General features: G+C 41.5%; 1 protein-coding gene across 2 annotated transcripts in view; it reads right to left on the reverse strand.

The window, feature by feature from the left end:
- The window catches only part of cacna2d2a (calcium channel, voltage-dependent, alpha 2/delta subunit 2a), a 139,767-nt gene that overhangs the window by 46,246 nt on the left and 76,662 nt on the right, over positions 1-16,859 (reverse strand). The window contains exons 5-6 of one of the 2 annotated variants that reach the window (XM_035662163.1): positions 8,696-8,740; positions 4,014-4,152 (exon numbers count right to left, since the gene is read on the reverse strand). In XM_035662163.1, the coding sequence (XP_035518056.1) occupies positions 4,014-4,152; positions 8,696-8,740 (184 nt within the window). The remainder of the gene's footprint in view (positions 1-4,013; positions 4,153-8,695; positions 8,741-16,859) is intronic. The other variant, XM_035662164.1, reaches the window with a different exon arrangement.

A 16,859-nucleotide genomic window follows, 5' to 3' on the forward strand; every position in this document is an offset into this window, starting at 1 on the left:
AGGGTCGGGTGGGGTGGGCTGGGTGGGAGGGTTAATCGCTCCATGCAAAACATTTAAGCTCTGCTCTTTCATCTGCACACACAGTTAGCCAGTCCTCGCCATTCATTTCTGACAACCAAGTTTCTCACTGTGCCTGACTACAATAGCAAACTGACAACATGACGTTAGGCCGCTGGAAAAGGCGCCGCATGCAACGGATTTAAACTTCAAATTTAATGAAAGGACTTCCCACATTCACTGGTAGTTTTCTTTATTCCCTGCTGGGAACAGTGGCTGCTTATTCTCATACAAACACTAAATGAAGTCATGCACTATTTGTACACTACATACACATAATTGCTACCTTTTTAAAAAGGCTGATTTACAACCTTCTATATTTTGAACATGTTATAATGTACAGGCAACTATAAGAATGACCCAATCTGGCTTAGTTTCCACTATCTACAGTCTGAACTCAGTCCAATTACTAGCGAATTCCACTGAATTTACAAAATAGTCGCCAAAGAATAATTTGTATATTTCCTCGCTGTTTTCATCCTTATTTTTCAATGATTACTTTAAAGATTATATTCCCAGGGCCCGTCCTCTGCAATTATTCAGCAAATCCCTGCCCCTTCCTCACCATTTCTGTAACATTCACTGGGAGAATAAAACCTGTTTCTCCATTGACGACACCACCCACATACAATTTATTCCTTTGTGGCCGTGTTGCGATGTCCATTCTGTAATAAGCGATGATAATTAGAAGAAAACTGTATGAATGTTTGACCTAAGCTAATTAGAAAGTTTGCAGACTTGGCAGCAGGAATCAGCAGTGGGATAATGAATCATAAAATGGTTCATTACTGCGCTCAGGGAACACTCTCAATCTCAATAAACGGACATGGGGCCTAGCAGACAAATCAAACCAGGACGCATGCACTGCCTCATTTAGCTGCTGAAAGGATCACAATAAAAAAAAGCTTTTTTTTTTTTTTTTTTTTTACTCTAAATGGTTTCCTATTATTAAAGTGTCTCTTCTCCTTCACTCTCCTCTCACCCCCTTTCTTTCTATCTTTCCTTCTATCTGTGCCACTGTCTCAGTCCATCTCCAAGGACACCCATTTTGCTGTAACTGGCAATTCACGCTGCCATTTTCTTGAAAACACTCAATTTATTCAGTGCATTAACAATGTGTACGAATCAAAGCAAGCTACTCCAACAACACAGAGCACAAGTGCTAATAAACACTTGAGAATTTCACAACTGTTGAACATCATGCCGTACTTTGGACTGCGCTCTATTCTATCTACAGTTTTCTTTTCTGTGCCTTTCCTCCGGCCTCCCCCTGAGGAACGAGTGCTGAATCTACCCACTCACACTGCTTCTCTTCTGCTAATCCTAAACACACAGATATACTGTAGATCCAGACCTCTCCAGACCCAGAGGACAACAATCCACCCACATTAGTTTCCTCAGACATCCTCTCCAAGGCACCCTGCAGGCTCCCACTGGTGGGACCAGAGCAGAACACGACATACAGATAATGATCCCCTTTCACCATCTCTCTAAAGTAAACACAGCTCCCACGACATTTGGCGTTGCACTCTTGTAATACTTTTGAACTCACAATGGACTGTTTAAAAAAAAAAAAAGGATCAATACTGATGCAGCAGAACCAGAGATATTGTTTTATACCACACATTCTTGTTTCTTGTCAAAACTTGGAGCCAACATTATCCTGAATGCACCTCAACCACCATCCATTTTAGTCTGAGATTCTGGGGCATTCTGGGGCTGCTAATGTAGCCTCAAGACAGAGCCTGAAACATACATGAGGAGAGATCACAGAGGTCTGGAAAGCTCACTCTAAAGGCCTTTACACACAGGGTGTTTTTTTCGGGCAATTCATTCTTAATTATTTTTTTCTTTTCACACTGTTGTTTTTTTGGGGGCTTTTATTGGCTTCAATTGATAGTGGCAGCTGAAGATTGACAGGAATTGGGGGAGAGAGTGCAGGGATGACATGCAGCAAAAGACCAAAGTTTGAATTCGAACCCATGACTGCTTGGCACATGGGGAATGGGACAGGCAGCTGATGAACCTGGTGAATGCAACCTCTGTATTGGTGCAGGAGCTCTGCAAGCTTCTGTGTTTTTCCAGTTCCTGTCCTGCTTGGTCTGTGCGACCTTAACTCTATGCCTCCAGATTTCTTTAATTTTAAAACTTGTAGTCTTCAGACCCCAAGTGACGCTCAGTAATCGCTAACTTTGTGGCTTGGATATTTGGTTTGATGGCAAAGCATTTTTAAGAATTACTGTACATTTGAGCAGCAACAGGTTTTTCAAAACTGTTTATTTATCACCAACGACTAAAAACAGCACATGTTCATAATGGAGTTGGCACAAAATCTGCAGTTGGCAATCTCAGCACAGCAGACTGCGCATTGGGAACTAACTAAACAACATCAGTAGTAAACATTTTCCACAGAAGAGAAGTGAAAAAACGAATTCCATGCACTGTACCACCCTACTCTTCTAGTCTCCAACAGGCTCAATCAAGAGGGCTTTATTCTCTGACTCATATCTTCAGACAGGGGAACCAGAGCTGGCACAAAATGGCTCCGGGAACAATGTGCAGGCCTGATTGCTCTATTGTGAGTCAGCTGCGGCCTTTGACATCTCCTCCTGAACCAAGAGTGTCTAATTCTGACAAGATTTGTCTGGAGACACAGCTGGAGGGCATTGTTACAGACAGGTGCCATACACTGCCTGTTCAACAAAGAAGGCGAAGAGCTAGACAATAACAGAAAGGAAAAAAATTGCCACTGTGAAAGTGGCCGTCTGTCTGCACATGCTCTGGTTTTTGAGTCTTTAAAGAGGCAGGCAAAAAGTGTCCAAAAGGTTAGAGGTGGATAACAGAGGGAACATGCCAAGCGAAATCAGAGTCCGGAAGGTACATGTGTTCCCTTTTGTCCATTTGGCAGCTGCAGACTGAGGAGGGTGTTATGTCCGCAGGGCAGCATGGTGCCAGGCAGGAAGGGCAGGGTCCATGAGCGGGGGGAGACCATGCCCACGCAGGAAAAAAAAAAAATACAGTACAGATCTGGTGTAAGAGACCGTCTGTCATCTAAAATGATGTTAGTTTGCTAAAGGGCTGACTGATGTTAAAGAAGGGAGAGATTGAGCTGACATCAGGTCAGGTCAAACAAAGACTGTCATCAATCTATGGCCCAGCGGCCTTTATAAAAATACATACATGATACAGGTAAAACTGTTAATAGTGCCATTAAGTCTCTCTATATGCATTATATTTTTTAAAAAACAAGTGACACAACCAACAGCACAGACTCCAATAATGCCAACAGTTTTGCAACAGGTTGCATGTTATGGGCTTATTCCTGTACTGTTGAGATTATTTGAAATACAAAACACTTAAAAGACCCAGTGAAATGAAGAATTTATATTAGAGAATCCCTCCATTTCATAAAACACTGATATATTTTTGAGGACTCATTTTGAGGACATATTTTATTTATTTTATTTATTTAATCAATTATGATGTTGTGGGGCAACTAGCTGACCCCTACCATGATATAAAAGCACATTGGACAGTTCACAGTCACTAGTAGAGTAATACAATGGGTTTTAAGATATCAGTTTCAGATTCATATTTTCAGGTGATTATACACTAATGAAAGTATTAATATTACATTCCATTTCTGCCAATATATTCTCCTAAATGTTACACACTGCACTTTTAATGTAAACTCAGTGACCATGTGTTGCTTGTCGCATGCATTTAAGAGTAATTTTCTGTATGGTTATTGATTTGTTTGTGTGTAATTCTTTCTTTCAATGAGCACTTTTAGAGGGCTTACAATATAAACAATTTCGGCCACATAAAGAAAAGAGGCAGAGGTCTTGAGGTAACTAGTAGGTTTGTCATTTGTAACTGTAGCTGCTAATTTAGTAAATGAACTCTCACCTTTCCACAAGAACAGTAATAAAGAAAAATAATTCTTGTATACTTACAGCCTTTGTATATGTCTGTAGGAATCTGGACCGCACTGGAAGAGTAGTTGACCTTGTTTTTAAAATTGGGATCGTCCACAAACTCCAGCTCCAAAGACGTCGAGCTCTCCAGTGGGTTCTCCTCTTCTCCATCCTCTGTCTGCAGACACACACATGCATGCAGGCACACACACACACACACACACACAAATCTGAGTGAGCATACAAAAAAAAAATGCGTGGCTAGAAAAACGGGAGGAAAAATGCAAATATAGTACCGCATTCTGTCACCTCCCATATTGTGGCTTTACAGCGGCCATCTGTGGCTCTGGTACATACAGTATAGCGTCTCTCTGTCTGACTCACACATAAAATTGCACAGCATTTGAATAACGTTTAGCACAAAAATAGCAATTATTCTGCCTTTTGTCTGGCTTCAGATTTAGGTGGCTCTATACTCTCCCTCTCATCAGAGAACAACAGCAGATATCAGAGCAGACACTAAACAGAGAAACTCATTAGTACCTGAGATGACTATCGCAGACACATGAGGTGCCATACAAATTAACCCTAACAATAACTAGCAACCAACACCACTTAATCAATGTTTAGTCTCCCACCCACTTGAATGATGGCATATTTCATATCAGAATGTCTCTTCTCTCTCGCCTGTGATTGTTTCAACAGAAAACAGTGCTAATACTGCATATTTAGAATATGTTTTGGCACTTCTACAGCTTCTCAGTCTGGCCATTGTACATGATGAAAAAGTCTGACACACATATTGCAGTAGGAAAGTGTCAGATCTCAAAAGAAAGCCAGAAGATAAAAAAGCAAAACTGACATTTAAGCTTTTTATCTTGATAAGTTATCAATGGAGTACAATCTGTGTCTGTTCCCACAGGAGGAAGTGATTGTGGCATGTGAAATAAAATGGCAGCAAGATATAACCCCACTCTGCGGCTCAGTTTATTAGCTTATTCTTGATCTGATTTCAGCGCATATTCTTAGAGCGCTCAATTAAAACCCTGTTAGATGCATCCTTAGAAAACAGCACAGTGAACAGGTCACATTTACAGATCAACATTCAGAAATTACAATTTATAAGGTCGTAGTAGGATTCTTTCTCAAACAAACACAATCTAATTAATGTGTATTCATGCATCGAGCTCTTTGATACAGTGCCATACAGAAGTAGCCCTCAGCACAGTCTGGCATCATGCTTCTATCATTCTTCCTTTATTAGTCACCCTTCATTAGCCTTCATTCTTTGAGTATTTATAAAACAAAACTCGTATCTCTGATCATTCAACAAGCATTCTGACTGCCGAAAAGCGAAAAATTATACTTCAGAATAAAATTTTGGAGTGCAGCAAATGTGCAACTACAATACACACTTTTCATGTTAATAAAGCAGCATGGGTTAATTGGATCTGACATGATAAAAACTGTTGTTTTTGGAGAAATTAAATCAAAACCCCATGTCCATGGCAGAAATTGATTGATGGGCCAACTTTAATTGACTATTAAAATGCAATTACAAGCTGTTGTTGGGACGATCAGGGGGATAGTTCTGCTGAAGTCCCATTGAAAGTCAACATGAGTAATAATGCGGTGTTATGACAGAGACCAGCTCTCATTTCTGTTGTAAGATCAAGGTACAGGACAAGACCAGAAAGAAATGCATTAGGATGCATACAAAGCCAGCACAGAAAATAATTACTTAAATACCAATTATCAAACAGTTGATTCAAAATTATTATATACGGGCTGGCCTCATCAAATTAAGTGTTTAGTAGAAGCAGCTGAACATTTTCTTATCATGAAATCAGAGAGCATTTTACTCCAAATGTTACAATAATAACAATTAATTTATATGTACAGCTGACAAGAGAACTAAAAAAAGTTTGCTTTTTTTTAAAAAAACAAAAAGCCTAAGAAGTGATACAGCTGTAGCACTTTTCTATATTTGCGCATGTTAGAGGTGCTTCATTGTCTCACAAAGTTCTCGACCAGACAGCTCATCTGGATGTGTGAGAGGTTGTGTTGCACGAATCTGCTGATATTTTATATGCTATATTGTGTTGAGTCCTTGTATAAGCCAGGTTAGACATGATTTCTTTTAATCAGTTTTAGTCTAGGGCTCTGTTGCGAAAAGCCTCTCCACCTGTTGTTTTTTCCTACACCAATGGGACCTGACCAGAGGCTGCAATCTGGCAACCAAAAGGCTAAAGAGGTTCAAGACTTTCTTTCTTTAATACTATTTGTTCTTTACAAAAATTGTAATATGTAACCAGCAGCTAACCAATATGGTAATATAATCTTCTGTTCCAATCCAATATGGATGTTTTATTTCTTATAAGCTGAAGAATAGAGGGACAGACTGAAGCAGAACTAAACAGGGTTGCAGCTTTGCAGATATATTGCACATATAAAAATATGAGATAAATATAAAAATTGATGATTGTTTCCAGCTCATATCTGCTTTTGGCATCATAATAAAATCACACAACTCTGAAAGTAACTGTAATAATTCAAAAGAATAAAAGTGTAATAAAATGTAATGTTGACTACAAATGCTGGCAATTAAAACTAACAGGTGTGGACATTTTTCATATTGCTGTGGCTAATATACTGAACTTTGGTCAAAAAAAGTTAAGAAATTATCAAAATAAGTTCAGTTTTAAGGGGCAGGTTGACTATTTATTACTAGTAAAGCTGATTAGGTTGTGGGCTTTTCAACAGCACTAACTGCGAGGTTAAGGTGTTCAGTCTGACACTATTCTGTCAATGTCGGGCAGGGAGTTTTTTTTTTTCTTCTTTCTTCAGAAGAGCCCAATCATAATTAACCAAGGCAGCATCTAATTAGGAGCTGAATAAATCCACGCAGGAAAGACTGATTGGTTCATTTTCTTCAACCATCCACCACCTGTTTTGCTCGATTCATTACCCAATTTGTTAATTTTATCTCCCCGTTCTCAAGGTTTAATTAAGGGTTAAGAGGCCAGAGATGACATTTTAAAGATCCTTTCATTCCCGCCTTTAGTCAACCAGGGCAAACCTGAAATGTGTCACTTATGACCCTGTGTGTGTGTGTGTATTTGACAGACAGCAGGAAAGAAAGCTCTTGGAAGGATTCATTTCAAGGATTCCTTCAGAATAAAATAACATTACAATTGGTAAATATTTGCTGTAACTGCTGCAGTGAAAGTGGGATCATCCCAGGATACTTTGTCTGCTCCCTTCTGGAGCGTACCTTATAATCTTTTATGGGGGATGAAGCATGTGGGGCTGATCTTGTTTGTATTTGCAGAAATACATATATTCTTACTGATGGCCAGTACAACGTGAAAGTCCTAATATTCTAACAGGGCAGATCAGAAAGGAAGACATTAAAGGATATTAAAATCTGTGTGAATATTTCATACAAAGACCCCAAAGGAGACTGGTAGGTAGTTGAATAAGAGAAATAAATAAAATGGTCTTCATCCAGACACTGGAATGAACATCAGGGATGCTTTGGCACATGGGCAGTTTTGAGTCAAACTGCATTATCACATTGTAATTTTATATCAAGGGTACAGTGACAAGAGGAGAAATTAATAGGTATAGAGTACAGGATAGAGAACAGAAGAGACAAGGCTTGGATAAGAGAGCCCGCCATTCACTTACCTTTCTTATAACAGAATTCTTATCGTATCTCCCTAATAGTACAGGATTTTCACGCCAGTGGTAGAGCCTTAATTGAAAGGGGTCATCGCGGGAGGAATCAAAATTCAGATAAGTGAGTACTGGTGGGCGACTGCTCGGGATGCAAGGATGAAGGAGTGACCTCCACCTGACCTCTGCCGCTGTCTTTGGGTGGGGTGGGGTTGGTGAAGCGGGGGTCAGGGGTGTGTCACTGGCTCGGCCTTAGTGTGCCATGTTAATGATGACTGATGCTCTCCAATTAGATGTGCTGACAGGCCCTAAAGCGCTGTGTCATTAATCACAGGAGTGGCGTGCACAAAGAGAAAATCACACCATGATTTATTGCTCCTGCGCTTCCCTCTCTATCTCACTCTCTTCCCATCTTTTTGTGCTTTGGTGATCTAGGGGGGATTCTTGCACTCTTCCTTGAAACTTAATCAGTCAGCGGGCACGGCTCAGAGTGTGACCTATCCTAAAGAGGAACTGCAAACTGGTGGCATGGTGAAACCAAACAGTAGCGACTTGCAGGGGTTTTTACCCAGCCTGCAGGTCTTTCTCATTCTTGTGTCATTCATATTGTTCAGTATGAATGACGCACATGATAGAAATGGTGTTCTAGTGTATGAAAGATATGTGATATGACTCGTGTCTTGATGGGCGTGGGGGTTTAATAACCCATTTCAGGGCCGTAGTCGACACTGTGGGGAGGTAGAAAACTCTGGATATTAGACTTGGGGAGGACAGCTGAAGTCTCTGTCACATGCACGTTGGTCTGCCCCTGCTCTGTCACACCAACTTACCATAAGGTAGTGTCACCTCACTAACACACACAGACAACCCAGGGGCCTGTGACCGGAGGGAGGGCATCATCACCGAGGAGGCCGGGGGAAGGGTGGGGTGGGGTGGGGTTGCAGGAAAGGGGGTTGTCAGGGTTGAGATGTGGAGTAGGTAAGATCTGGGGGTTAAGGCAGGCAGAGGGGGGGAGGGAAGGGAGCAGTCCGTACTGTACTCACATAGTCTGAATCCGCTTTGGAATCGTAGTATGAAATGGCATTCTCCTGTGCAGAAAAGAAAAGTGAAAAGACAGGTGATGAGAGAAGATATAGCAGCGTCTATATCAGCCCCGACTCTTCGTGGTGGTAAGCTAGAGAGAGTCATGGTTATATTCCATCACACTGTTCAGCATGAGAATATAATCAGCATCACAGAACACAGGAGGAGTAGTGTGATGTGGAATGAAAGTCATGAGAAGATAGCTGTAGAGATATCGAAGGATGTAATGCATATTCTTTGTTGCAATGAGTAAGATGCAATGTATGCAGCACATGTTCAAACTTGTGTGTTTCAAACACCGCAGGAACATTGTTGTGGAAAACTGCTAAGAAATGTAAGTCTGTGTGGTGCTGTGGTATGAGCTCAGATGTGACATGGAGTAAAGTGGTTTGCAGTGAGAGAAGAATAAACTCAAAATATAACTCCCTCTGGGAGTCTTATCAACCTCAGCTGGCTGTGTTTTCAGTCAAGGTAAACAGCTCTCACAGGAGAGAAACAGAAAAAGGAAAATAATGTAAATTTATGCAATTTTGTTACACTATTTTGTTCTAATTACCAGCTAAAGTTACCAGTCACCAGCTGAAGACCCAGATTCAGCCTCTTGCTACCAAGCTCCCGGCCTCTATCCCCGGGCAAAGACCTCCTATACCCAGGCTGTTAGCCTCCCTGCCGTCCTCTACTCCTCTGAACTGGCGTCCTTATCTCCCACAGAGGCAGGCGTAAGGGCGGGCAGGGCTGCATGCAGTGAGCAGCGGTCGTGGGGCCTGCCTCATTATCATGAGGAGGCTGGCTGAGGACGCGCTCTCAAGGGCACCACAGTGACTGACTCGGCCTCACTGAAGAGGCTGTGGTCATGGTCCGATGAGGGAGGATGGCTGACAGAGAAAGAGAGAGTCCACTGTACGGGCGCAGTGAGTCTTACACATGATTTACTCAGTCTGACTTATTCTTTCAAGTCTCGTCTCTACTGTTCATTTTGTCTCTTGCTTGCTTTCACCGTTTTGCTCTTCAGTGTTTTCATCTCTCCTGCTGCCTTACACACATGCTCACTGCATTTGTTTAACTTGTACACACACCTATTTGCACAAGTATTCCCTTTCTCTGTCAGCCCCCATCTTTCTCTCAGTTCCCTTCGGCATGAGAGCCTCTCTACACACTATGACTGGGGTCTTGGCTGGCCTCCAGTCCTAATCAGAGAGTCAGTCATCAACTCAGCTCAGTCCCTAACAACTTACCAAAGAATCACAGTAAGATCAAAACTCACACTGACATAAAAAACGGAGCGGACCAGCCTAGACGCAGCTTATGTCTTTGGGTAATGAGCATGGACAAGATAGAGGAGGAGCAGAATCTGCCTCCTGACACATATCCTCAACTTACCAGCACTCCCTCTGCCTCCCCAACTCTGTCAGAGAGATCAGGAGTGAGGACGGAAAGGAAAGGAGCTGAGTGGAGGGATCAGGCCGGATCGTTCAGGGAGTACATTGGGTTAAGTTGGAGGGTTAGGATGGAGGCTGAGGTCAGGGTGATATGAAGGGATGAATTGAGAGTAGAGAGATGGGGGGTGATAGTGGTGGTGGGTGCAGTGGGGAAAGAGCTTGCCAGTGCTAAAAATAGCTCCTGCCTCTGCAGAGAGAGAAAAGGAAGAGAAAGAGAGAGAGAGACTGTGGCAGAGCAACAGCGTTGTTGTGTCTGCCAGCAGGATTGATCTGGAGCCCAGTCCTGCTTAGACTGGTCCCTCGCTTCTCAAGAGTTTACTCTCACTACTGCAGCATTACAACTCATTATTCAGGACTGCTTCCTGTAAATAAACGCTTGGTTCCTTGCACCCAAGGGACACCGTCCAGCAGCTTTACCCAAACAAATAATGCACTCAAAAAAACATAGCACACATTACTGAAGAGAGAGCTTATTGAGACGTCCAACACTGTAGCGCCCTTGTTTACACTTCAACATTGCTTTCATTTTGTACCTATGCTTGATTACTGCTCTTTAATAATAATCATAATATAACATACAGATGGGTAATAATTGAAAGGAAACATATATGGGCAGAGAAACGCATAATGAATGCAGGTGCTTCAATACAGTCCACAAGGGGTACTGGATTTTTTGATGAACATGAAAATATTTGAATTTTTTTTAAATATTTGAACCCAGTTAAAAACCAATTCAAGGTTTTGGATGGACATGTTAGACAACACTCTCATCCACCAACATTTTATGTTGGTTTTTCCTTTTATTTGTCAACCATCTGTCATTGGTTTCATGCCTGTTCACAAAGATAGACAGCTGTGTTGACCTTAATGTTTACCCTGTACATATCACTTACTTGGGCTAAACATGCACATATACAAAAAAAAAAATCCTTCTCCAACCAGAAAGTCTGGATGAAAAGAGAGGTGAGGGCCTTATCCAGAGCCAAAAAAGCTACCTTTTGGTCAAATGACAAAGAAGCATAAAGCACCGCCAGGGCATATTTTAAAACGTCCAACAGACACTTGTTTTCATTCCACAATTCCACCAGTCTAGCCTCCAAGTCCTAGCTCCACTTTTGGAAACTAAAATAAAAGCTGACATCAAGGAGGCAAAGCGGAAAACGCCAGAGATAGACTCTAGAGAGACCTCAACACTAACAACACCAAAGATACATGACAGGTGATCCAGAACATCACAGGCTACAAAAGCAGGAGTGCCCCCCATCATTTGTGGTCTTCTGCGCCCTAAAAGATCCCTGGCCGTCTATTAAAAACATATACCAATCAGGTGGTTAATGTTAATTTTTAACATGTCAGTCACACAGGAAAGTGTTCCTGCATCAAGACAGCCACCATTGTTCCTGTACCTAAAGAGTCTGCAGTATCTGATCTGGTCTAAATGACTACCGCCTTGTGGCACTCTCCACAGTGCTTTGAGAAAATGGTTCTCCAGCACATAAAGAATAACATCCCTATTATTCTGACCCTCACCAGTTTGTGTTCTGAACCAACAGATCCACAGAGGACGCCATTTCCACCGCCCTGTTTTCACACACCTTGAGAAAAACAACACCTACATCAGAATGCCGTTTGTTGATTTCAACACAATCACCCCTGTGAAACGCACGATTCTGGGAGTACAACAATCTGCAACTGGATACTGGACATCCTCACAAACAGACCCCTTCACTCTAGTGCCCAACACCAGAGCCCTTCATGGCTTTGTGCTCAGCCCACTCCTGTTCACACTGTACACCCAGGACTCCATCTCCTGGCATGGAGACCACTCTGTTGTGTACTTTGCAGATGACACCGCCATCATCAGCCAGATTTCAAACAATGATGAGACTTCATATCAGGAGCGAATCAAGAATCTTACAGAGTGGTGCACAGAAAACAACCTACTGCTCTACATCAGCAAAAAACAAGGAGCTGAGTGCTAATTTTAGGAAAAAGGAAGCAAAGACACACACCTCTGTTCACATCAGTGGAGTAGAGGTGGAGCAGGTGAACAGTTTTAGGTTCCTGGGAATCAACATGGTCATAGTCATCGCACATCTCCACCCTGGTAAAGCACACTCATAAACAACTGTATTTCTTTAGGAAAATTCAGGAAGCAAATTGCCATGCCAAGTTCTTTTACAACGGAGCCAAAGAAAGCATCTTGACTGGAAACATGACAACTGGCATAGGATGTGCACGTCCCAGTACAGGAGAACTCTGCAAAATCAAATCATCATTTATATTTGTTGTTTTTACTAGTAACATAAAGGAAACTACAACCTACATTTTATTATACAACCTTCATTGTAAAATGACAATTTAATAACCATAATCATTACGTAAAGTACATCCTTAGTATCAGTAGCACTAGTGCCACATAATGCAATTTTATACACTAAGTCCCTCTATTTATCATCTACAAGCAGTATATAAGCATTTAATAAATGGGTTATGACATATAGTAGTAATTGTAAGCAGATATACAGACATTTTAAGTGTTAAAGTACAGTATTTGTTAGCTATGAAGACATATTATTGCAACAGTTTTTACTTTCATTATTTCCATCATGATTTCCATCATTGATACTTGCTGGATTGAGAATAGTAAGTATTTACTGTTGGTATTCCTTACTAATAATACCAACAGTACTACTACTGAGTAAAATAATACATCTATTTGTTACCATTACAATGACAACATATAAATTGCACTTATTTGTTGTCTTTTGCAATATGATGATAATATGAACATATTTACATAAGAGTTACTCTGATCTTGTTCATGAATGCAACAACCTCTGTCTCCAACTACACACTCTGACACACACCACACAGACATTCACAGAAGAGAGGTGGCTCCATGTGGACGAGTCCTAGGCCACCATGACCCTCTGAGCAGCCCCCAGGGTAGCATGGCCATCTGCTGTGGCCGGTCACAGGTCTCTATGGGCTTAGGGTCTGGGTTAAACACACATCTGATACCACACCAAGCCAGAAATTATTCCACACTCGTCTCTCTCTCGTGCATCCTGCTAGTGCACACATACATATACATAACTGCATACAATCACATACAGCATGTACGTGTTTGTGATAGTATATATAAAGTGCGTGCACAGACAAGGCAGAGCGTACAGCCTCTCACACACCAGATGCACAAAAAGAAACACACAAAGTCTGAGAAAGTCCCACTGACACAAAGTGCTATCAGTAAATTAAATCTATCATGCTGAGTGGACCAACAAATTCCAAACAGGAGACAAACACTGAGGTCAGGTGATGATCTCCAGCCACTCCCTTACATCAATCTTCCTCCGTTCATCTTTCCCACCCTCCTTTCCCTCTCCTCACCCTTATCTCAATCTGCTTCCTCTCTCCTCCTCCTCCTCCTCCTCCTCCACCCTGCCCTGTCTTATCTTCATCTTTCCCAATCTCTCTATCCTCAATACCAGCCTCCTCTCGCCAATTTCAGATTTCAGCAAAAGCAGCGGTGCGTAGGTTAGATGCCTACTGTTGCTATAGAAACCGCCCCTCTGCTCTAGATTACAATGTGACTTTGTCTCCTTGCCAGGGCTACAATGTCTGCTCGTTTTTATGTCTGACCAGAAACATGCCTGCCTATCTTTTGTTTGTCTGTACGCCTGTCAGTCTGTCTGACTAGGAGGTTGTTCCTCTGCCAACGTGTTGCCTTGTCATTGGTACGTGCTGCATGTTATTTTAATGTCACCCATTGCTTGTAGTTACAAATTTAAACTTCAAAAAATCCTTTCAAGTGAAGGTCGGAGCCTTTAAAGCCCCAAATTTCTCAACATGTGAAGAGGACCTTGACAGATGATTGATCCAGTAAAGCACAGGTCAACAGTATGTGATTGAAAAATGGCTGGTACATAAAGGCTGTTATATGTAGGGGTACGTGTAATGACTGAGTGTGGACGCCTGGACTAAATCTTCTGAATTTGAATCTGTGAGCTCTCTCAATGGGCTGGCTGAGACAGGTTGACATTTGAGTGTGAGACAAGCGCTCCATCATGGGTGGGGACAGATTACAGTCATATTCATATCTCCTCTGGACACCTGCTAATGATTTTATAATTACAGAACACACTCTGTGCCTCTGCCGAGCCCTGGGGTGTGCACACAAGCATGCAGATACGCACACACACCCTCTCACACACGCACACACGCACACATGCACGCGCACGCACACACACACACACAAACCCACACGCACACACTGCACCTCTCTCCTGGCCCCGATAGTCTAGCAATCATTCGTAGCACCAGTTTCCCTAATGGAAGCTGACATTATATCAAACACAATAAAGGATTTCATTTACTGCTCTTCATTAACCCACGCACATCAGCCCATAAGGTACACACCGACACACATACTTGCACACACACACAGACACAGCTCACTTAGTGTGAAAATGCAACTAGAATAAAGAAGGAAAAGCTAAAACAATTTTATGTGCTTGCAGAAGAAGAACTGCTTACGTAAATTTTGAAGCAAACCTGTTATGGGAGCTATACATTCTAACTCCTCTACTTATCTCCTCCACTCCAATCTCTTCTCTTGTCTCTATCCATCTCTCCCTCTGTCTTTCTGTTTCCACAGCATCCTTATATCCCATCTCTACATGTCAAATGGTATGAAACTCAAGACGTTCTGCTGAGACCTCTCCAGTAAGAGGGGGAGTGCAATCCTCCAGGCTAAGCACATACCCGTACACTCTGACGACACAACACACAGGTACATTATAATCTAGGCATGTTGATTAAGAAATGACTGACATCCAATTTCATCTGGAGAATGAGATGTAAAGGAAATATATACACAAGGGCATTGCTACTAAAAGGAGAGATGTCAAAATGAAATCACAGTATGACATCAGAAACAAATTTGTTCAGCTCATTTCCTTTAAGGTTATATGGCCCACAGGTTTGCGCAAATGTCAAAAGGTGAGCTCATTAAATATTCTTTTCAAACAGATGTAAATTAATCATACACATGTAGAAATTTGTCAGAGATCTAAAAGCTCTTTTACCACTTTGATCTTGAATTGCAGGGGTTGGCTGTGAATAAAATATGAATTCTTGTTCTTTGGGGGGGCCTTTTTGATTCAGGGAATATTAAATCTCATCCTTTAATTGATGCAAGCATATTGCAAAAAAATACAGTACTTACACAAAAAAAAATATTTTTTACTTGTACTTAAATTTCACTGAGAAATAATTGGGAGGATTATTTGATTGCGGTTAGTTTCAATTATTTAACATATATTTTTAAAATAACGCAGCTGTATTTTGTTTACTTCCTGCGGCTGCTGACCTATGACCTGTGACGACAATGAACCACCACACCAAACCATGGCTTTGGGTGCTGTTGAGTTGTACAGTGTTATAATGAGAGTTGAGAGTCTACCCTAATTGATATTAATGGTGAGAAAATATTAGGAAACCCTCTCAGTATGATGCAATACAGTTCAACAGCACCACAAACTACAGCCTCTAAGATGGCCATAACACACAGCAAACCCAGATTTAAATTTGGCCATTAAAACGACTATTTCTGCTATTTATTTTCATGATCTCCATCATAATGATTCAGGTATACAAACTCATCTGGCCATACTGATGCACTAAAGCGAGAATATGAAAAATAAAACAGCCAACAACAGTTAAAAAGAGAAAAAAAAGACACAGATTGTTTTCCGAATTATATCAGAGCATTTTAAATGCAGATAGAAGAAGACCAACTCTTCAGAATTACATGTAACTGTACAAACTGTTGATATTAATAAATACAGTAATACGTTATACAATACAAGAGTATCCTTGAACATAACTTGATTCTAGGGAGTTTTATTCTATACCTAAAAGTTTATTTACCAAGCACCTCTGTCCTGGAAGAAGCCATTTGGTGCCCTGTCACATCATTTTACAAATAAATGCAGACAAGCTATTTGAGGTGTCCGGTCTGAAAAATATGGATGTTGTCTTAACCACTGAAGGTCACTAAAATGCCTCTTTATAATGTCAAGTCAATAAAGAGTCAACCAGCAAACTGGAAATTAAACTGTTGGCCTGGAAGACAGAGAGAGGGAGAGAGAGCTATTGAGCTAGAGTGAAACTCAGATAAAGGAGTGCATGACGGAGGCCTTGGGCGCGGCTGCCTCCCTCTCCCTCTCCCTCTCTCTCTCCCTCTCTCTCATTGGCATGCTCTGCTTCTCCAGGCTTTTAAGCGATTAGGGAGCTGCTGAGACCATGGCGTCCAAGCATAGCTCCATGCAGATGTTCATTTGTATGCCAATAAACAAATGTGCCCCCAGATTAAAGCTCCTATACACAGTGCAAATTCAGCAAAGTGAACGGCATTCTCCATGCACATCTCATCAATGTCTTCCTCCTCTTCAGACAGAGCGTCGTCTGCGTCTAACTGCTCACTCACTTCAAAGACTCTCATAAAGATGGGCAGCAACCCAAGAGATACAAGGAGGAGTGAGGGAGGAGAGAAAAAGGGGGAACAATTGAGGAAAGAGAGAAGTCTTGATTATTATGAAATTAAAAATGCATAATTTAAAATATATTAAGGCTACATATGCTATGTTATATTTCATGGCCCCAATCCCCCCCCCCCCCC

The sequence above is a fragment of the Morone saxatilis genome, unplaced genomic scaffold (genome assembly GCF_004916995.1).
Source record: "Morone saxatilis isolate NCDOM2014 unplaced genomic scaffold, NCSU_SB_2.0 Contig18, whole genome shotgun sequence".
NCBI lineage: Eukaryota > Metazoa > Chordata > Actinopteri > Moronidae > Morone > Morone saxatilis.